This window comes from Chionomys nivalis, chromosome 7 (assembly GCF_950005125.1).
Source record: "Chionomys nivalis chromosome 7, mChiNiv1.1, whole genome shotgun sequence".
NCBI classification, from domain to species: domain Eukaryota; kingdom Metazoa; phylum Chordata; class Mammalia; order Rodentia; family Cricetidae; genus Chionomys; species Chionomys nivalis.
Window position 1 is genome coordinate 60,252,228 of NC_080092.1, and position 22,724 is coordinate 60,274,951.

Here is a 22,724-nt window from a genome sequence, read left to right on the forward strand (position 1 = left end):
AGTCCCCAGCACTGAAAGGTGGGGGAACTGATGATTTTGTTGAATAAGTTAAAAACAGGCATATTAGTATTATTATATTAGCATATTAGCATTATATATACAGTGAAACCCTGTATATATAATATATATACATACATTCACACACAACACACACACACACACACACACATAAACTGAATAGATAACTGTCTTTTAATGAGCATGAGGGTACCACTCTAGGAAGATGTAAATCTCAGGTTTTGTTGTCTCATCATAGACTTGAGGGTACTAAGTCACTTGGAAGTGAATTTAAAACCTAACTCTAATAATGATATAATCACTGGAGCCATGTATAATTAACTTTTAATTTAACGCATTATAAAAGAAAAAACTTAAATTTTGATGTATTTTATTTAACTTGATATATATATAAATATTTTAACATATAATTAATTAGAAAAAAATATTCTATATTTTTGTTTTCAGTAAGTCTTCAAAATTTGTAGTGTGGGGGCTGGAGAGATGGCTTACAGGTTAAGAGCACTGACTATTCTTCTGGAAGCCCTGAATTCAATTTCCAGCAACCACATCCATCTGAAATGAGATCTGGTGTCCTCTTCTGCCAGGAATGCATGTAGAAACACTGTATGCATAATCAATAAATAAAACTTTAAAAAAATAGAACACTGGACTTTCTTCCAGAGGTCCTGGATTCAATTTAAAAAAATGTAGTGTCTCACAGAGCACATCTCAATTTGGACAAGCTTCGTTTAGAGTGTTCAAGCAGTCACGTAGGTGGTTAGTAGCTAAATTATTAGACAGTACAATTCTAGTATAGCCTAGAGAACAAATCAGCACACTTGTTCATTAGAGGGTGGGAAATAGGTCAGGCTTCTTAGCTCCTATTCTAACTATGCACTTTTACTTTTGGAGCAAGGAAACAGTTATAGACCACATGAGAATGAAGGAGCTCTGTTCCACTGAAACTCTTTATGGACATTGGTGGGGTGTGTTTGTCCTGCAGGCAGTTCTTTCAGACCCTGGCTCTCAACTCTTGTATTTCTTTGCAGTCTTTACTGTGCATGTGAATTTATGATTTCTTCTTACCTGCCACTGCAAGGATGGAATTCTTTTTAATTTGTTGTTACTAATATTTGGATAAAACCCATGAACAAGGGAAAACAAGCTTCTAAATTTATATCTATTATGAAATAATGCCATTCTATGTATGATTATGTCTATATTAAATTCTTGATGATTCTGTAACAATGAACTTTATGTTACTGCAGTTCACAAATGCTTTTTTTCATCTGCAAGAAATTAACTAGCCATCAAATGCTTAGTAGCACAGAAATTCTCAAGTGGTTACGGGAAATTCTGATCTGCAGGAATAAATTTCTTCTTAAAAATAAGGTAAGCAGAGTGACATTTCTTATATTGGAAATATTTGAATATTAAGGAGATGTGTTAATTTCCTTTTGTTACTATGATAAACATCATGACCAAAACTTGGGGGATTTGGCTTACATGTCTTGATGACAGTCCATCACTGGGGGAAGCCAAGACATGGACTAAAGCAGAGGCCATGGAAGAATGCTGCTTATTGGCTCTGTGTGGCTTGTTCATTATATAACCCAAGACTACTGGGTAGCAACTTCCCCTAGTAGGTTGAACCCTCACATTTCAATTGTTAAGCAAGAAAGTGCCCCACAGACTTGTTCACAGGCCAGTCTGATAGAGTCACCTCCGTTGTTTGTTTGTTTTTGTTTGGTTTTTATTTTTGTTTGTTTTTCAAGGCAGGGTTTCTCTGTCTGCTTTTGGCTGTCCTAGAACTCTGTGAGTACAGGCGGCCTTGTACTCACAGAGATCCACCTGACTCTGCCTCCTGAGTGGTGAGATTAAAACCCACCATGCCTGGTTTAGAGGCATATTCTTAATTAAGGTTTCCTCTTCTAAGATTACTCTAGTTTGTGCCAAGGTAACAAAAAGCTAACCAGTACAGAACCAATTTAGAAGTTTTTATTAGCTAAGTTATATCCCACTTCATCTTCTCCCTCAGTGAAGCCCTTAAGAGAGCATTACCTGGTAGTTCAGCATTTCAGTATTCTAGGCTCTGACCTGATAATCTCAATGTTAATGAATTCTGGTTAAATTAAGTAGACTCTGGGTTAGGCCTGTGAAGACTGGTGGCTACTATAATCACAGAAGGCTCAGAGAATCTCTTTTTTCTGCATTTATAAGTTCATACATATCAGATTACTTGACTTTCAGGCTTAAGCTAGTCCAGGAAATAATCTTTTGAAGAGCTAAAGCGTAAAGGTTCTTAATCTTTGTTTAATTTGTACGCCCCCCCCCCCCCATCAAAGGTTTTTTTCTTTTAGCTGGGTATGGTTGCACATGCCTGTAATTCTAGTACTGTTGAGGCCTGAATGAGTTGAAGGCCAACCTGAACTGCATAATGGATTCTAGGCCAGCTTGAACTACTACGCATTTGGATCTTGCTTCAAACAAGACCAGGAGATGTAGTACCTTAGTGGTAGAAACTCTAGCACTATAGGATGATTTCATCTTAGTGGTAGAGACTCTAGCACTATAGGATGATTTCATCTTAGTGGTAGAGACTCTAGCACTATAGGATGATTTCATCTTAGTGGTAGAGACTCTAGCACTATAGGATGATTTCATCTTAGTGGTAGAGACTCTAGCACTATAGGATGATTTCAGCTTTTGGAAAGATCAGGAATCTTTTAATTGGAATAAAATTTTTTGATCTTGAACTGTTGACACATACTGAAGTTCTGGGGGATAGGAAAGAACCTTACATTTCTTTAACATGATAGAACTTAAATGTATTCCAATGATAAGATATTAAAATTAAGAATTTTTTGTGGGGGCTAGAGAGATGACTTAGTAGTTGAGAGCACTTGCTACTCTTCCAGAGGACCAGATTTGATATTCCTAGCACCCATATGGCAACTCAGAACTCATAACAAGGCAGGGTGTGTAACAACCTGCCTCTCTAGACACATGGCATATAAACAAAAATGTAGACAAAATACCCCACCCACGAAATGGAAGAAAAAAAGAAATGAGAAGAAATTTTTATGCTGGCTTTAGTCTAACAGTCAGTGTTAGTAACCTAGTAGTGGATCAAAAGTTCTCTGTTAAGGACTTGAGAAATAGTTCATCAGTTAAGAGTAGTCATAGGAGCCAGGATTCAGATCCCAGCACCCAAGTAACAAGCCAGGTAGGTATCCATGTATGATATAATCTCAGCTCCTAGAATGTGGAAACTTGTGGATCCTTGGGGCTTGCTGGCTTCCATCATTGCTGAGAAATAACCCCCAAGGTCAAGGACAGACCCTGCCTCAGAGGAATAGATGGAACATGATAGAGAAAGTCACCTGACACCCATTACATGTATGTAATATACACTCTCACATATATACACACGTGAAAATATAAACACTATTTACCAGAAAATTGCGTAATTCCACTACTGGATGCATGGGGGGGGGTGTCAAGTTCTGTGGCTACTCAAATCAATGTTGTAATGCACTCAGCGTATAACTTCATCTTAAAAAGTAAAGTTCTAATTATCCTGACAAGGCAGAATTGTTGTCTGTAATTCATAGAGTATTATAGTTTTCTTGCAGTAGACTTTATTTCACTAAGCGTTTTGTGTTGGAGAATAGACAGGTGAGAGGCTTTGAAAGAAAGACTTTGCACGAAGTTATTTATTGCAGCAGGTGGATGAATACTTCTCAAGATGAAGCATTGGGGTCAGCCCACACTGAGCCCTTTTCTTTCCTGACACCAGTGCTTCAGTGGGACTTACTTCTTTTTCCTAGCAGGCGGATAGAAGTTCCTGTCACTTTCTCTTCCTTTGTGGAGTAGGATGTGATGTTCCTGCTAGTGGAAATAGCTCTCAGATGTCAATGGATCATGACGAGTTACTGCGGACCTGTGCTCCTGGAGCATCTCTGCGGAAAGGAAAAGGGAATTCCTCCATGGTAGGTAACTTCCTCTGTGACTCCTGAACCAGAACATCTGCTCTTCTTTTCTGAGTGTACTTTGGTAAATTTCAGTTAAATAATTTCACATGTTAGGTATGGATTATGTAGAGTAGTTTTGTTGCTGCTCACTGTGGAACCCTGGGAAAATTCTTCATAACTCTCTTCCTCAGTTTCTCAGATTTAAAATGGAGATAACAGGACATGGTGAAGCACACCTATTATCCCAGTGTTCCAGAGGCTGAGGCAGGAGGATCACAAGTTGCTCTTTTGTTTTTGTTTTTGTTCTTGTTTTTAAAGACAGGGTATCTCTGTCTTTAATAGCTCTGGCTATTCTGGAACTTCCTGTGTATACCAGGTTGGCCTCAAATTGAGAGATCTGCCTGTACCACTACACCTGGCCTTTTAAATTTTGCTTTTTAAAAATGTATATGGATGTTTTACCTACCTGTGTATCTGTGCACTCATGTGTGCCTGGTGTCTAGAGGCCAGAAGAGGGTTTCTGATCCCATGGAATTGGAGTCACAGATGGTTGAAAGCTGCCTTGTAAGTGCTGGGAAGTGAACCTAGGTCTTCTGGAAGGGTGGGCCATGTAATTAGTGCTTTTCACTGTTGGTCTTATTCTTCTCTCTCAGAGGGGAAAAGTTTGAAGCTGGCTTGGCCTATATAGTAAAGACTGTGTTTTAAGAAAACGAATAAACAGAAAGTGATTAATAATAGTTAATTAAAAATAAATAAAACAGGTATAGTATTCTTGCTCCAGAGTTGTTAGGGTTAAGCTAGGTGAAATGTCAATAGCACTTCATTATTTGAGACTGTGACTCATAGCTATAATTATTCTGATGGGAACCGTGTCAGAAAGCCTGTATTCATATGCAAAAGCTAATCTAAAGAAGGTTCAAATTGAGTGAAATTAAAACAAAATATTTATTTTCTTAAATATTATGGATAAGTGATGTTAAGATTTTACTTCTTTATCTTTTGCTTTTATTTTTGCTTATTTGTGTATACATACATGTATTTATGTATTTATACAGTCTTGCTTTATAGCCCAGGTTAGCCTTGAATTTACTGTAATTCTCCTGCTTCAGCCTTGCAAGTGCTGTGATTATTTATTGGCATAGGCAGTCATGTTTGGTAAGTTTTAAGTTGTAGATTGGGTCTCATATAGGCCAGGCTGGCTTGAATCCTCTAACCCCTTCTATACAATTACTGAGATTATAGGTGTATATTGCTATCCCCAGCCAAACATATACTTCTATATGTGAATTTCCTTAAGATATAAATCATAATATGAGCAGTTACAAAATCATTATGGATGAATTTGTTTTTCGAATATAACCTTTTTATCCTTAAGTTTTACTATAGCCTATTGAGGGGGAAACCCCACTAAGCCTGTAGCAACTGCAGTGTGTACTTTACCTGCATACACTGTACTTGCTTTGTAATATGTTTCTGCAGTTAATGGTTGGGGATGTCGGATCCATATGTCTGTATTGGGGTGTTTAGTTTGTGTGTCATTGTTTTAGTCCCTGCTGCCATGTGTTTATTCCTTCCCTCTAGGAAGTATGCTTCTTGTTGTTTCCTCTTCCTTTGTCTATTTTATGGTTGACTCATTAGTAGATTAAAGTTTTGCTGCTGTAGACTCTGTTTTAGTGTCTCTTGTATATTTGTTATAGACTTTATTTGCATTTCTAGAATCTAAGATAATATAACCTGTTTGAATTGAAACACAATACCATTATGCATTTTATTGGTTCACATCATCTCATTTAGAGTAAGGTATATCAGGAAAAGATCTTATTATTAAAAAGGGGAATTCTTTTTAGGTTTGTGTGCAGTGATAGATGGTATATTGTTGAGTTTATAAATAAAGTCACTTAAGTTGCAGATATATTCTCCCCTACCTCCTAGGATAGCACAGCAGGGTGCAGTGGAACCCCACCAATATGCCGACAAGCCCAGACCAAGCTAGAAGTGGCCTTGTACATGTTTCTGTGGAGCCCTGACACTGAAGCTGTTCTGGTTGCCATGTCCTGTTTCCGCCATCTCTGTGAGGAAGCAGATATCCGGTGTGGGGTGGATGAAGTGTCTGTACACAACTTCCTACCCAACTATAACACATTCATGGAATTTGCCTCTGTTAGCAACATGATGTCAACAGGTAAATGTGGATACTCTCTCCTCCTTTCTTTCTTTTTAACTCAGTTACTTTGACTGACATTATTTTTGTGTCTGTTTGCTTATTTATTTATTTATTTATTTATTTATTTATTTATTTATTTTGGTTTTTGAGACAGGGCTCTGTGTTAACAGTCCTAGCTTTCCTGGAACTAGCTCTTGTAGACCAGGCTGGCCTCAAACTCGCAGAGATCCACCTGCCTCTGTCTTGCTGAGTGACATCAAATTATGTTTACAGTGAAGTCTGTTTAAGATAACAGTTTGAAAATTTCCAGGGCTAATTCAAACTGCTTATTTGAAATCCTTTTCTGAACAAGACAGAATGAAATTCAGAGACATTTGAAATAGAATTTTTACCAAATTTTTTTAATGTGTACTTTTGTTCCTGACACTGTGAATTGCTCTTAGTTGTAGAGTATAGAAATCATTCTGTTTGAATTGTAAATGAGGAGATTTTAAAGCACAGGTGGGGAGATGGCTGTTTTGGTTCCAGACTTTGTGAAATTAGAAATGAGTCCTCCTGTAGTGTCGTCATTTGTTCATTCCTTCACTCTGCTCTGTGCAGGGCTTAGCAAGTCCCAGTTGTGAAAAAGGCTCTAACACTAACTGGATTTGCTGTTGTCTTTGCTTAGGAAGAGCAGCACTTCAGAAGAGAGTGATGGCCCTACTAAGGCGTATTGAGCATCCCACTGCAGGAAACACTGAGGTATGGTCTTGGCAGCAGCACCCCCCCTAGGCCCCCATCCTCATGTTTGAAGCCTCCTCTTAACTATGTGATCATGAACAACTTCAGAAGCAAATCTGAGCTATGTGCATATTACAAGGAGGATATTCTGCTCAAAACCTGACAGTTACATGTTGATTTTGAGTTCACCCCTAAACTTGCTTCCTAGTGATAATTAACTTCATTTTAGGCTTGGGAAGATACACATGCAAAATGGGAACAGGCTACAAAACTAATCCTTAACTATCCGAAAACCAAAATGGAAGATGGCCAGGTGAGTTTGTTCAGTGAATTTTGGTGTATTAATTGATCTGTTGTTTCACTTAAGTAATCTTTTATGAACTACTCAGGGTAGTATACTATATAGAGTTGTTTTAAGATTACTTGTGGTTCATCTAGGTCTGTACTGCCTAATCTTGTAGTTATTAGCCACATGTATCTGTTAGAATGTTAGTTTTAACTCGTTTAAGTTAAAGTAAGCTTATTTTCTCAGTTTTACAGCAGCCAAAGTTGGATAGTAGAGATGTAAAACGTTACCATCACCACAGAAATACTGAACACCTCTGTTAGAAACCACTTAGCTAGGGGACCATTCACTTACTCTTTCTTGTTCTTCCTTCATCCAAGTATTTCAGATAACTTTTAGAAAAGATGTAGCAGCTATAGATAGAAAAATAAAATTTCTAACAATTTTCATGTTGTTTGTTTTTAGACAAGATCTGGTTACTTATCTCTGCTTGTCTAGAATTCAATTTGTAGAACAGGCTATCCTTGAGTTTGCAGTGACCCTCTTGCCTTAACTTCCCAAATGCTGGGATTACAGATGTGTGCCACTCTGTCTGGCTCATGATGCCATATGGTTAGATACTCTTAAAAAGGATCTGATGGGCAGACAGTTGAGCCCATTTTAAGGTTAAATGCAATTTTAAACTTTGGACATTTTATTTAGCTATTATTATCAAGTGTATTATTTTATTCATCAACTATCTCCAATTATGTTACCCTAGCAATGTATAATACTTGATATTTATGTATAATCGATATGTATCTCCCATACTGCTCTCATTATTAGATCTTTGAGAGAAACCGGCTAAGGCCAGGTGGAGGTCGTGCACATCTTTAGTCTCAGCACTCAGGAGGCAGAGCTACTTGGATCTCTGAGTTCAAGTCCAGCCTAGTCTATGGAGTGAGTTCCAAGACAGTCGGGGCTACACAAGAGAAACCCTGTCTGATAAAAACAAAAAAGATAAAGAAGGAAACTTTAGACCAGGAAGGTCTAGGGTGGGAATGGGGTGTCAGCTGTTTGAACTGGCGTATAATTCATACACTGTAAAATCCTCTCCTACAAAGTGTCCGATCCAGTCATTGTTTTAGTACAGTCACAGAACTGTGTAGCTGTCAATCGATAGTCAGTTTTAATACATTCTTATCCTCTCAAAGAATGCCTCCTCCCCCAAACCTGTGCCTTTTAGCTGTTTCTAGCTCTGACTTGCCATTTTTCCTACCTTTCTGTGTCTACACCTCCAGCCTTGAGTAGTAGCTGCTAATCTCTGTTTCAGTAGTACAAAATCACCTTTTCAGGCCATTTCATGCAAATGGGATCATACATTATGTGGACCTTTGTGATCAACTGTCTTTCCTCTTCACTAGTTTTAAGGTTCATCCATGGACACCAGAGGTTTTTAAAAGAAATTTGATACTTCAGGTTGACTTTATTAGTCAAGCTATGATAAAAATATATTAAATGGCTCTCTAATAACACACATGGTAGGGACTGGAGAGACAACTCAGTGGTTAAGAGCACTGGTTGCTCTTCTACAGGACTTGGTTTTAATTCCCAGCACTTGTATGATTGCTTAGAATGACCAGTAATAACACTTCCAGGGATCCAACATCCTTCCCTGGCCTTTTTGGGCACCAGACATGCACATGGTACACAAATATACATGCAGGTAAAATATTTATATACATAAAATGTAACTAAAAATTAAAAGAATAATAATGTAATGGTGATTTCAAGCTTTGTTTTTTACAATGTAAAATGTACTTTTCCTTCTGGAAGAAATGAGAAAGAATAATTTGTAAGATTTTTATCCAATCTCTGTTGAATTTATGCTTTTCACAAAAATGTCGTATTTAGGCTGCTGAAAGCCTTCATAAGACCATTGTTAAGAGGCGGATGTCCCATGTCAGTGGAGGTGGCTCCATAGATTTGTCTGACACAGACTCCCTGCAAGAATGGATCAACATGACTGGTTTCCTTTGTGCACTTGGTGGGGTGTGCCTGCAGCAGAGAAGCAGCTCTGGCTTAGCGACCTACAGCCCACCCATGGGCCCTGTCAGTGAGCGCAAAGGGTCTATGATTTCTGTAATGTCTTCGGAAGGGAATGTTGATACACCTGTCAGCAGATTTATGGACCGACTTCTGTCCTTAATGGTGTGTAACCATGAGAAAGTGGGGCTTCAGATACGGACCAATGTTAAGGACCTGGTGGGTCTGGAGTTGAGCCCTGCTCTGTATCCAATGTTGTTTAACAAACTGAAGAATACCATCAGCAAGTTTTTTGACTCTCAAGGACAGGTAACGTCTTCTCCACTTTGTTTTTTTTTACCCTTCCCTATGAGTACAGTAATATATTTGAAATAAATGAAGACTTTCTTTCAAATTATTTAAATCAAGTGCCAACATAATCCATTTACAATCTTTAAAAATTGTCATAATTACAGAAAAAAAAGAATCATGTAATCTAAGGATTGGCCTGGTTCTAAAGAACTTAGGCCCGAGGGTGTGACTGGAGTTATGACTCTTGGATGTAGGCATTAGTACCTGTGTGTATCAGCGTGTTTGTGTATTTGCCTGTGGTGTTCTTGAATGTGATAATTATGTCAGTTTCATTGTCCTATGATCTGTTTTCTGTGCATCGATGTACCATCACTAACATATTTTGGTTTTTGTGTAGGTATTATTGACTGATAGCAATACTCAGTTTGTAGAGCAAACCATAGCCATAATGAAAAACCTGCTGGATAATCATACAGAAGGCAGCTCTGAGCATCTGGGACAAGCTAGCATTGAGACAATGATGTTAAATCTGGTCAGGTAAGCATTTTGCTACTGAGACATAGCAGAGACAGATTTTAAGAGGTAAGACCTCATATGCACAGATAATGGGAATGATGAAATAATTTGCCATTCTTTATTATAGACCCAGTGTAGTCTTTGACAATAAGGTAATCAGAAGTTGCATATATTCCTACCTAACAAAATTTAATATTGATCATGTTTAAAGTTGCATTTACTTAAATATTAAAGAATTTAGAATACCTGAATTTTTGTCCATGTCTGATCACTTCTTATTCTGTTCTTAATTAGATATGTTCGTGTGCTTGGTAATATGGTCCATGCAATTCAAATAAAAACAAAATTGTGTCAGTTAGTTGAAGTAATGATGGCAAGAAGAGATGACCTCTCATTTTGTCAGGAGATGAAATTTAGGTGAGTTCTCAGAAGAGCAAAAAAGGTTTTATAAATACGTGAAGTGGGATGTGTAGAAAAGTGGTAGGCCTTGCTTATATGGGGGAAGGGAAGTGGGTTAAAAAGTGTTGAACTAAGCCACACGGTGGTGGTGCATACCTTTAATCCCAGCACTTGGGAAGCAGAAGCAGGCTGGATCTCTGAGTTCAAAGCCAACATGGCCTGCAAGAGCTAGTTCCAAGACAGCCTCCAAAACTACAGAGAAATCCTGTCTTGAAACAGAAGTGTTGTACTAGCGGGTGGTGGTACATGCCTTTAATCTCATCATTTGGGAGGCAGAGACAGGCCTATGAGTTTGAGGCCAGCTTGGTCTATACAGCACGTTCCAGGACAAGCTCCAAAAGCTACAGAGAAACCTTGTCTCAAAAACCAAAACAAACAAAAAGAAGTGTTGTGCATATTTGGTTTTTTTCTGAATGTCTTTCCAAGTTTCTCAAAGCTCTGTGCCCATGGAAATCTGTTTTTCTGGTTTCTCTCCCTCTCATTCACTTTCCCTCCTCTCCCCTCCCTTCTCCTCCCCCTCCCTCCCTTTCTTCCTTCCTTCCTTCTCCCCTTTTCTAAAACTAACTCCTGGCACTAAAAGTTGAATTCTGTTTCCACATTGGCAGTATAGGAAAGTGCCAGTGAAGAGGATCAGCATCCCAGTTGTGTCTTTGTGCCCTTCTGACTTATATTTCATTACACCTGATCTCTTCTATAGCAGTATCTCTTCTATGAAGTCATATTGAATTTACTATTTGCTCATTTATATTGGCGTATACCTGCAGTTCCAACAGTCAGAAGGCTAAGGCAGAAGAAGTTCAAGGCTATGCAACTGTACAATAAAACTCTTGTCTAAGTAATCATACAGTAAGAGAAAGAGAGTGAGTTAAAAATTTGTCCCTTTTCCTCATTATTCTGCAGGAATAAAATGGTAGAATACCTAACAGACTGGGTTATGGGAACATCAAACCAAGCAGCAGATGATGATGTAAAGTGTCTTACAAGGTAAAGAGAGAGACAGACAGATAGACAGACTGACTGACTGACTGACTGACTGACTGACCGACCGACCTACCTTTAAGTGCTGTCATGTTTTACCTTATTCATGAAAATGACTACAGGTATAGCTATTAAGCATTTATAGCACACTGTATTTAACTTGTTTTATAGAATGTAAGCTTTTGTATTTGAAATATATGAAGTTCTTTTTTTTTTCCCCAATGGAAAGACTTAGTTGACCAAATATGAGAGAGGTCTAGGGAAGTGTTGTTGGCTTAGGAAAAATGATTAATAGTTATTGAGAAAGAAGATGCATAAATCAGTAGATTGTATTACTTTATGATTAGGTAAAGTATTGATTGAGGCATATAATTATGATGAGTCTAATGAATAATTTCTTTAATTTGCTTTAGTGATAGATGATTGATGCATATCAAAATTGATAACTGTGATTAGTATAATATCTTCATCTTTTTCTCTGGCCAGGTATAACTTGATAGTGTATACCTTATTTTGGTTGGTTGATTAATTGAATTTTTTCATTTTTATACTGTGATGTTGGAGCTTGAATCCAAGATGTATAAATGCTAAATTGAACTTTATCCTTAGCACCATACTTGTGATTTAACATAGATACTATGTTAAAGGTTAGTTGATTGAAAGTTTGAAGTTTTGTGTGTGTTCGAGCTTGTCATATTTACTGATACTACTTAGGTTGTGACTACAGTTTAGTTAATGGAATAGAGAGCTCCTAAAGTTTGTGTTCGAAAGGCTCATAGTTTCTAATTTTTTTTTTTTTTTTTTTTTAGAGATTTGGACCAAGCAAGCATGGAAGCAGTAGTTTCACTCCTTGCTGGTCTTCCATTACAGCCCGAAGAAGGAGATGGGGTGGAATTGATGGAGGCCAAATCACAGTTATTTCTTAAGTAAATTTTAGCCATCAAAAACAAAAGCATAAAACAAATATAGCTCCCTCCCTCAAAGGAATTAAGTGAATTGCTAATTATTGTATTTACAAGACCTAAGTACTTTTGTATTGTGACCATTGGCTGTTCTCATAAAACATACCATATCTGCTTTTGAAATGATAGAAAATAATTTGTGTTCTGGGTTTTTTTTTTTTTTTTTTTTTTTTTTTTTTTTGAGACAGGGTTTCTCTGTGGTTTTGGAGCCTGTCCTGGAACTAGCTCTTGTAGACCAGGCTGGTCTCGAACTCACAGAGATCCGCCTGTCTCTGCCTCCCGAGTGCTGGGATTAAAGGCGTGCGCCACCACCGCCCGGCTGTGTTCTGGTTTTTAAAGAATAATGTGATCATTGAATTTTTCCTTATAACAAATCTAGATTGTTTCATTAAGTCATTTAAAATGACAATGTCTAAGCTGGGCGTGGTGGCACATGCCTTTAATCCCAGTTCTTGGGAGGCAAAGGTAGGCAGATCTCTGAGTTCTACAACAGCCTGGTCTACAAAGTGAGTTCCAGTACAGCTAGGGCTACCTAGAGAAACCCTGTCTTGAAAAAATAAAAACAACACAATAAATAAAACACAATAAACAAGAAAATGTCTAAACTATTTGGAACATGAATTTTGTATGCTAAATATTAAAACTGACACATTTGACAGGAAACCTTGCACATCTTCTGTGCCTATGTCATGAAATGACTTCTGTACTTTGTCAGGATAAAACAATTCTCACAGCATCTTAATAATGAACCACATTGACTTCTCAGGCCAAGATTAGAAAATCATGGCCATGCATATTGTCACATATGATCACTCAGAATGTGTGTTTAGCTTTCTGGTTTGGGTGGCCTTCACTTTGTAAAGGTCAGTCTTTGTATTTCCAGGTACTTCACACTATTTATGAACCTTTTGAATGACTGTAGTGAAGTTGAAGATGAAAATGCACAAGCAGGTGGCAGGAAACGTGGCATGTCTCGGAGACTGGCATCCCTGAGACACTGTACAGTGCTTGCAATGTCAAACTTACTCAATGCTAATGTGGACAGTGGACTCATGCACTCTATAGGTGAGATCAGATGAAAGCTACATGTAACATTGTCCCAGCATGGTAGTGCACTACTTTAATCCCATCACCCAGGAGCAAGAAACAGAAGGATCTCTATGAGCGTAAAGCCTGTCTGGTCTACACAGTGAGTTCCAGGCCAGTCAAAGCTACACAGTGACTCTGTTTCTAAAAAAGAAATACAAAACCCTAGAGAGTTGGGCCGGAGACATGGCTTAGTTGTTAAGAACCCTGGCTGTTTTTCTAGAGGACCTGGCTTTAATTTCCAGCACCCATATGGTGGCTCACAATCACTTGTAACTCCAGTCCTAGGGAATAGATAGTGCCTCTTGGCCTCCATGGTAATCAGGCACACATGTAATTCCCAGACATACATGCTTACAAAATACATAAGATTAAAAAGTTAAAACCTAGAGTTGACATGACATGTAAAAAGGAAATTGCTTCAGTCAGTCTCTGTAGTAAATTTGTATCTAATTGTTCGCGTCAGGTTTAGGTTATCACAAGGATCTCCAGACAAGAGCTACATTTATGGAAGTTCTGACAAAAATCCTTCAACAAGGAACAGAATTCGACACACTTGCTGAAACAGTGTTGGCAGATCGGTTTGAGAGACTCGTGGAACTGGTCACAATGATGGGAGACCAAGGAGAACTCCCTATAGCTATGGCTCTGGCCAATGTGGTCCCTTGTTCTCAGTGGGTAAGTTTATTGAGACAGTAGGGAAATAGAATGCCTGGCATATAGCCAGTGTTTCAAAATAAGTTTGTTCATAAATGTTTCTTCGGTGAATTTATAAAATGTAAGAACTACAAAAAAGTATGCCATTTAGAGCTGAGAATGTAGCTCAATTAGTAGAATGCTTTTCCTAGCACCACAGAAAATCATTTATGGTCGTGCATGCCTACAATCTCAGCACTTGGGGGTGGATCAGAAGTTCAAAGTCCTCCTTGGTAAGACTGTCTCACAAAATAAATGTGGGCCAGTCTGAGCCATTAAACTTTTTTTTCATCTGTAGAGAAGGGATTGGTACTCCTAGGCCCCTGCTAGTGTTTTCTTTTTTTCCACCCCAGTGAAAAAGCCCATTTAATCACCAATACAAAGAAAATGTAAAACCACTGATGTGATCTTATATCTTTATATTAAAATAATTAGTAAACATGATTTTAATTGTTACTAATGCTAAATCTTGTAATCTGAGATTTATGCTTGTTTCCTACCTCTGCCTTATATAATTTAGTTTTGACTTATTCATTTGCATTTGAAGTAGTATTGGATGTGGTGGCAAGTGTTTGTAATTCTAGCATTTGGGAAATGGAGGCAAGAGAATCAAAAATCAAAGGTCATCCTTGGCTACGTAACAAGTTCAAAGCCAACTTGGCTACATAAGAGCGTGTTTCAAAACAAGATAGAGCCGGGCGGTGGTGGCGCACGCCTTTAATCCCAGCACTCGGGAGGCAGAGGCAGGCGGATCTCTGTAAGTTCGAGGCCAGCCTGGTCTACAAAGGGAGTTCCAGGAAAGGCTCCAAAGCTACAGAGAAACCCTGTCTCGAAAAACCAAAAAAAAAAAAAAAAAAAAAAAAACAACAAGATAGACTGGTAAAATACTGTAGACATACAGTTATTTGGTCTTCTAAATTTATTTTGTGTTCTGGCAGTTGATACCAGGACCTTATGCATTTTAGGCAAATGCTTTATTACTGAGCTGTACCCTCCACCCATAAAAGACAACATTCTTAATAACACATGCTAAAACTTCGAGAAAGCTTTTGTTCATTTCTGTTTTAAAAAGTCATGTGCATCCCTGTGCTGTTGCCTCTCCTTTAATCTCAGCACTGGGGAGGCAAAGACGGGTCTACATGGCAAGTTTCAAGAAGCCAGCTAGAGCGACAGAGTGATGCCCCCCCCTCTCCCTCTCCTCCCTCCCTCCCTCCCTCCCTCCCTCCCTCCCTCCCTCCCTCCCTCTCTCTCTCTCCCTCTCCCCCCCCCCTTAAAGGTCATGTGGTTTATTTTACCAAAGAAAAAGAAAAAAAGACTTTAATAAGAGTAACTTCTAATTACTAAGGTATTAGTTTATGCTTAAAAGCTGTGATTGGAGGGTGAGAAACTGGAGAGATTGCTCAGTTGTTAGAGCACTTGCTGCTTTTCTAGAAGATCTGGCATGGATTCCCAGCTCATGGTAACTTGCAGCTTCAGTCCCAGGAGGCTGGGTGCCCTCTTCTGGCCTTCCTAGGCAAAACAACCACTCACATAAAACTAACAACAAAAAATGAAGAGAACCTACCCATAAAAGGGGCTGGAGAGAAGTTTTGGTGGTTAAGAGTGCTTGCTGTTCCATAAAAAGACTGGAGTTCACATCCCAGCACTCGACCGGACAGCTAATAAACACATGCTTACTGCCTCTCAGAGAGCTGATGTCCTTTTCCTGCCTCCATGGACACATTCACACATGTGTACCCATGCACACATAAATTGAAAATATACATTTAAAAAGACGTAAATGGGGCTGGAGAGATGGCTCAGAGGTTAAGAGCACTGGCTGTACTTCCAAAGGTCCTGAGTTCAATTCCCAGCAACCACATGGTGACTCACAACCATCTGTAATGGGGTCTGGTGCCCTCTTCTGGCCTGCAGGGATATATGCAGGCAGACCACTGCATACTTAATAAATAAATAAATAAATCTTTAAAATAAAATAAAAACACGTAAATGTCAAATAGAGGCTGTAAGATCATGTTTCTTATATCTAAAAATAAAACTCACGTTCTTTTCTGTGAGTTATAATCCTAACCTAATCTAGGCCTGCCTAATCTGCCTAATCTCAGCCTCCATCTAATGCTGTCCCTTCTATACTGTCACCACTTTGCCTTTCTTTGTTTCTGCCCTCAAGCACCCTTGCTACTGCGGCTGCTGATTTTTAAGATGCTTCTCTGATTTTTCTGCTTCAGTTTAACTTTAGTGAGACATAAGCTCTAGACTAACATGAGCTCTATCCTCTTCTCAGAGTTTTTTTCTTTTTGTTTTATGATGGAAAAGGGCCTCTCTGTCTCTAGTTTGCCTGAAACTCTTATGTAGACATTCGTTTGCCTGTCTATCAAATGCTGGGATCACAGGCATGCAGCTTAACATTTGGCTTATTTATCATTGCAATTTTATACCCATTGATTAGCAACACTCCTAAATTATCTTTTTCAAGCTTAAAATTATTTTATACATCTTCAAATGTATCATAAGTATCTGATTTTTTGCATTTACTGTTGTGGGGAGCTGCGGGCTGTGTTCCTGCCGCCCCAGCTCCTGGTCGCCTGGCTAGCTTATGCCCAGAAATAACAACACACAACAACACACAAACTGTATTCTTTTAAACACTGCTTGGCCCATTATATCTAGCCTCTTCTCAGCTAACTCTCGCACCTGGACTAGCCCATTTCTAATAATGCGTGTAGCACCCCAAGGTGCGCTTACCGGGAAGATTCTAGCCTACGTCCATCCTGGGTCAGACGGAGCTTCATTGCATCTGCCCCAGAGAGGAGAGCTATCGAGTTTGAGCTCACTTCCTCTTCCTCCCAGCATTCTGTTCTGTTTACTCCACCCACCTATGTTCTAACCTATGAGGGCCAAGCAGTTTCTTTTTTAATTAACCAATGACCTTCCTCCATCAATTTACCAGCATAAAAAAATTTCATAGTTTTCTTAATCAAGATCTGATGATGTAGCCTAGTAGTAGAGTTCTTGTCCAGCATGTCTGAGAGCCTACTCTTGATCCCTAATCCAAGAACAAAAGTTGATTTGAGTCAAAGAAGCTTAAATTTCCCTCCCTCCCTCCCTCCCTCCCTCCCTCCCTCCCTCCCTCCCTCCCTCCCTCCCTCCCTCCCTTCCTTCGTTTTGTTTTGTTTTTCGAGACAGGGTTTCTCTGTGGTTTTGGAGCCTGTCCTGGAACTAGCTCTTGTAGACCAGGCTGGTCTCGAACTCACAGAAATCCACCTGCCTCTGCCTCCCGAGTGATGGAATTAAAGGCGTGTGCCACCACTGCCCGGCTTGTGGGTTTTTTTGGGGGGTGGGGGTGGGGGAGGGGTTTCGAGACAGGGTTTCTCTGTAGCTTTGGAGCCTGTCCTGGAAGTAGCTCTTGTAGACCAGGCCGGTCTCGAACTCACAAAGATCCATCTGTCTTTGCCTCCTGAGTGCTGGGATTAAAGGCATGGGCCACCACCACCCGGCTTTTATTTTATTTTCTTACAGTAAATATTTCTGAGCTTTCTATTAAATGACTTAAAATACTTTTTATTTATTTTCTTTTTTGGAGATAGGGTTTTTCTCTGTAGTCCTGATTGGTCTGGGATTCACTGCGTAGAACCAGAATATAATCTTAGACGAACAAAGATCCTCTGCTTCCCTATTGCAGGGATTAAAGGCATGCACTACTACACCTGGCCTCAATTACTTAAATTGTTTTTTGAGATTTTATTTATTTTTATTCTGTATGTATAAGTATTTTGCCTGCATGTGTGTTTGTGTACCATGTGTGTGCAGTGCCCAAAGACCAGAAAAGCCTGTTGGATCCCCTGAAACTGGAGTTAAAAATGGTTATAAGCTGCATGTGGGTGCTGGGAATTGAACCCAGGTTCTGTAAGAACAGCAACTGCTCTCAACTGCTGATCCATCTATCCATTTTTTAAAATTACTTTTGTTCTTTGAAATTTTCGGGTTTTTTTCTTCTTTTTTTCTTTTTACTTTTTTTCTTTTTCAAAACAGGGTTTCTTCGTAGCTTTGGAGCCTCTCCTGGAACTAGCTGTTGTAGACCAGGCTGGTCTCGAACTCACAGAGATCCACCTGCCTCTGCCTCCCGAGTGCTGGGATTTCTTACATATAAACAATGTCTCTTGATCATATATACCAGTGGTTCTCAACCTTCTTAATGTCTCAACACTTTACCCTAATCTTAAAATTATTTTCTTTGCTACTTCATAATTGATTTTGCTACTGTTGTGAATCAAAATGTAAATATCTGATATTCGACCCCTGTGAAATGGTTGTTTGACTCCCAAAGGAGTCAAGTCCCACAGGTTAAGAACCACTGACAGACGCCCTTGGTCCCCATTCCCTTTTTTCTTTTTTTAAAGACAAGATAGTGATATGGCTTGGAACTCTTTTCAAAAACAAAACAAACCAACAAACAACTCAGGACCACCCACATTAGTTAGAGCATCTGAGGAAGCATGGGTACCTTCTAACAACATTTTTTGCTGTTGATGTTTTGTTGTGCTTGGAACTCTTATGTAACTTAGTCTGTCCTCAAGTTTATAATCTTCTCTGCCGCCACTTCCTGGGTACTGGGATTACAAGTGTGTTCTGTCACATTTGTTAAAACTTTATCTAAAGGTGAGCAAAAAATTAAATTATTACAAAATTGACTATGTAAATACATGTTTTAAAATTCAGTTGCTCATAATTTTCAGGATTTAGGAGAAGCGATGAGAATAGAAAGACATTTCACATGGGGGCCTAAAACCAGCAGCTGCTGGTGTTTCTCCTTTCTGCTGTGCTGAAATAGAAACCAGCACATCGTGGTGCTAGGCAAGCCATCCACCACCAAGCTGTATCCCAAGCCCAACCACCTCTGATTAGTCCCTCAATTCTTGTTCTTTTTACTTCACTTCATAATGGAGGGTAGGGTTTGATATTATGTCAAAGATGGCTTGTGTCACTCTAGGGTATAAAGCAGACACTGAGTCTTCAAAATCCTATGGCTTCCGGGGTATTTGTGGTCATGGTTACTCAATCTTTCCCTTACTGCACTGTCTCATTCTTTTCATCCTGGGACCAGGCCAGGCAGAGGAGAGGGCTCAGGACCATGGTGGCCTTTATTACTGTTTAAAGGTTGAGGGTTCTTTTTATTATAGCTACCACTATTCTGTCTCCTCTTGATGTTGGGTTTAACTGTGAATTACAGTTTTATCAATTGTATAAAACACTCTTAGTTATTTGTTAGCGTTTCTAGTGCTGTGAGGAAACACCATGAACAAAAGACAAGTTAGGGTGAGAAGGGTTTGACTTAAACTTCAACATTGCTGTTCATCACTGAAGGAAGTCAGGACAGGAACTCACACAAAGGATCCTGGAGGCAGGAGCTGATGCAGAAGTCATGGACGAGTGATGTTTACTGGCTTGCTTCCCGAGGCTTACTCAGCCTACCTTTTTATAGAACCCAGGACCACCACCACCAACCATGGGCTGCCCCCCGCCCCATTGATCACTAAATGAGAAAATAGAAAATGCCTTACAGCTGGATCTCCTTGAGGCATTTCCTCAGCTGAGACTCCTGCCTCTGATGACTGTAGCTTGTGTCAAATTGACATGCAAAACCACCCAATATGTACACACACACACACACACTCACTTCTATAAGGAACAAAAGGTAGTATCATACAAATAATAGAAAGGTTAACCTCAATCCTAACTCTTCAGCTATGTGTAAATATGACAGAATGTTGGGATTTGAGTATCTAGCTGAGGCCTCTCCCTGTCCTCCCCTTTTCTGATTTTTAAACAGCCCTTTAGTGTTTATATTTTTGTTTTTTTTCTGCCTTGGCCATGATGTATTTAATCAGTTCTAAGAAACCAGTCTGTTTAATCTCGTCCACACATCAAAGTGAACTCTTATTTTCGTGATGTGATTAGAGCCAGATCCTGAAGTCTTTCTGTCTTCTGGTAAAGCCCCATCTCTCATCTTTCCCTCAGTTACTCCTTGGTGGCAAGAGCTATTATAAACAGGTTTAAAAAGTCACCTATCATAGACATATGTAAATTTTAAGAGTAATTAGTTATCACTTACCTTGATTTAATGGGTGATTTCCAAATTTTAAATCTATCTTTAAAAAATAAAAGTAAACTTGTTCATACAAATACAATTTTGTTTGTTCCCAGGATGAGCTGGCTCGTGTTCTGGTTACTCTGTTTGATTCTCGGCACTTACTCTACCAGCTGCTCTGGAACATGTTTTCTAAGGAAGTGGAATTGGCAGACTCCATGCAGACTCTTTTCCGGGGCAACAGCTTGGCCAGTAAGATAATGACATTCTGCTTTAAGGTTTGTATCATTCATTCTGTGTGTATGTACGTACTAGGTTTGTCAAGAAATTGTTATATACAGAGTATGTTAGATTACTTTTTCCATGCCAGCTGTATGGGTCTGTGTCTCCCTGTGCATTTCCTTAGGTATACAGTGCTGCTTACCTACAGATGTGCCTCACTGTGCATTTCCTTAGGTATACAGTGCTGCTTACCTACAGATGTGCCTCACTGTGCATTTCCTTAGGTATACGGTGCTGCTTATCTACAGATGTGCCTTACTGTGCATTTCCTTAGGTATACGGTGCTACTTACCTACAGAAGCTACTGGATCCTTTATTGCGGATTGTGATCACATCTTCAGATTGGCAGCATGTCAGCTTTGAAGTGGATCCTACCAGGTTTGTCATCTTCACAGTTGCTCCCTCCCTGCTCCTGATTCTACATGAGGCCACCTTAATGTTCCTGCCCAAGACAATATGTCACTATATAGCCAAAACTGTCCTTGAACTTATAGTCTTCTTGCCCCAACTCTGCAGTACTGGGGTTACAGAATGTAACTCTTAAAATTGTTTTTTAGTTTTTATACAAAAAGTTATATGCAAATACATTCTTCCTTAAAGAATAAAAAACACAAACAGGTATCATTAAAGCCATCTTTGAGTACCACTTATAGGTACTGTTCTGGTTTATTCTGTCCTTTTCCCATCATTTTGTATAAACATATGTAATTGTAGAAGATATATATTGTAATATGATTGTTCAATTTGAAAGGTACCACAATGAATCTGTGGTTTACAACTTAATTCTTTTGATTTAGCCATGGATTTAGATCTTCCATGAAAGTCTATGAAGATTAGTCTTAATTCTTTTATATTGCTGCATGGTATTGTATAGTTTAGCTCTGTGAATACTTATCCAGTAGCATAGCTCTTTGACTTTTCCACGACTTCCTTATTGTTGTTGTTTTTTTTTTTAAATATTTATTTATTATGTATACAATATTCTGTCTGTGTGTATGTCTGCAGGCCAGAAGAGGGCACCAGACCTCAATCCAGATGGTTGTGAGCCACCTGTGGTTGCCGGGAATTGAACTCAGGACCTTTGGAAGAGCAGGCAATGCTCTTAACCGCTGAGCCATCTCTCCAGCCCCCCTTATTGTTGTTTTGAGACAGAGTCTCACTATATAGGTCTGGGTATCCTGGAGCTCATTCTATAGATCAGGCTGACTTCAAACTCAGACAGAGATCTGCCTGCCTCTGCCTTCCAAGTGCTGGAATTACGGCATACACCGCCATCATCTTTTAGCATTGTCTTTTTTTTTCTTTTTAATGATAGATTTATTTGTTTGTTTGTTTATTATGTATACAGTGTTCTCCTTGCATGCCAGAGGAGGACACCAGATTTCATATAGATAGTTGTGAGCCACGATATAGTTGCTGGGAATTGAACTCAGGACCTCTGGAAGAACAGCCAATGCTCTTAACCTCTGAGCCATCTTTCCAGCTCTAGCATTGTCTTTTCTATACTCATTATTTGCTGTAAAAATGACTTTTCTAAATGAAAATGGGGCTTTTTGTTTCTTTGCTTTGTTTTGGTGGTGTTGGTAATTGTACTCAGGTACTTCTGCATGCTAGACAAGCACTGTACCCCTAAGCTTATCCCCAACCTTAGCAGGAATCTTTTTGTCACTTATTTTATGAGTAGCCATTAGTGGTTCACTGTTGACAGCAAAATATAGCACAGATTGTTTGCTTTGTATAATCCACCTTTACCTCTTCACTCATATTTCATATTCACTCTGTGCTTTCAGCTCCTGGGAAATACACATATTTAGTCATCTTGTGAGCCCAATTCTTCATTTCTCACCAGGTTCAAAATCAAGAAAGCAAGAGTATATGACTATGGCTGAGTGGTAGATCACTTACCTAGTAGCATGTGTCAAGGCTTTTGGTTCCCTCCTCAGCAACACACACACACACACACACACACACACACACACACACACACACAATCTAAGAAGATATAGGAGATGTTCATAAATTATTTCTGATAAAAATGACTCATGATGTGCTGGAGAGATGGCTCAGTGATTAATAGCACTTGCTGTTCTTCTAGAGGATCTGAGTTCAGTTGCCAGCATCCATATCAGGTGGCTCACAACTGTCTGTAGCTGCAGCAAGGTGTCTTCTAGCCTTGGAAGTCACCTGAACATATGGT

The 22,724-nt window shown here is 39.1% G+C and overlaps 1 protein-coding gene across 6 annotated transcripts in view; it reads left to right on the plus strand.

Moving 5' to 3' along the window:
* Positions 1 to 22,724, plus strand: part of Nf1 (neurofibromin 1) — a 258,116-nt gene that overhangs the window by 94,995 nt on the left and 140,397 nt on the right. For 5 of the 6 annotated variants that reach the window (XM_057774561.1, XM_057774566.1, XM_057774564.1 and 2 more), the window contains 14 exons: positions 1,269 to 1,392; positions 3,831 to 3,992; positions 5,907 to 6,156; positions 6,806 to 6,879; positions 7,088 to 7,171; positions 9,038 to 9,478; positions 9,858 to 9,997; positions 10,271 to 10,393; positions 11,336 to 11,419; positions 12,223 to 12,339; positions 13,259 to 13,440; positions 13,928 to 14,139; positions 20,362 to 20,523; positions 20,802 to 20,905. In XM_057774561.1, the coding sequence (XP_057630544.1) occupies positions 1,269 to 1,392; positions 3,831 to 3,992; positions 5,907 to 6,156; positions 6,806 to 6,879; positions 7,088 to 7,171; positions 9,038 to 9,478; positions 9,858 to 9,997; positions 10,271 to 10,393; positions 11,336 to 11,419; positions 12,223 to 12,339; positions 13,259 to 13,440; positions 13,928 to 14,139; positions 20,362 to 20,523; positions 20,802 to 20,905 (2,259 nt within the window). The remainder of the gene's footprint in view (positions 1 to 1,268; positions 1,393 to 3,830; positions 3,993 to 5,906; positions 6,157 to 6,805; positions 6,880 to 7,087; positions 7,172 to 9,037; positions 9,479 to 9,857; positions 9,998 to 10,270; positions 10,394 to 11,335; positions 11,420 to 12,222; positions 12,340 to 13,258; positions 13,441 to 13,927; positions 14,140 to 20,361; positions 20,524 to 20,801; positions 20,906 to 22,724) is intronic. The other variant, XM_057774562.1, reaches the window with a different exon arrangement.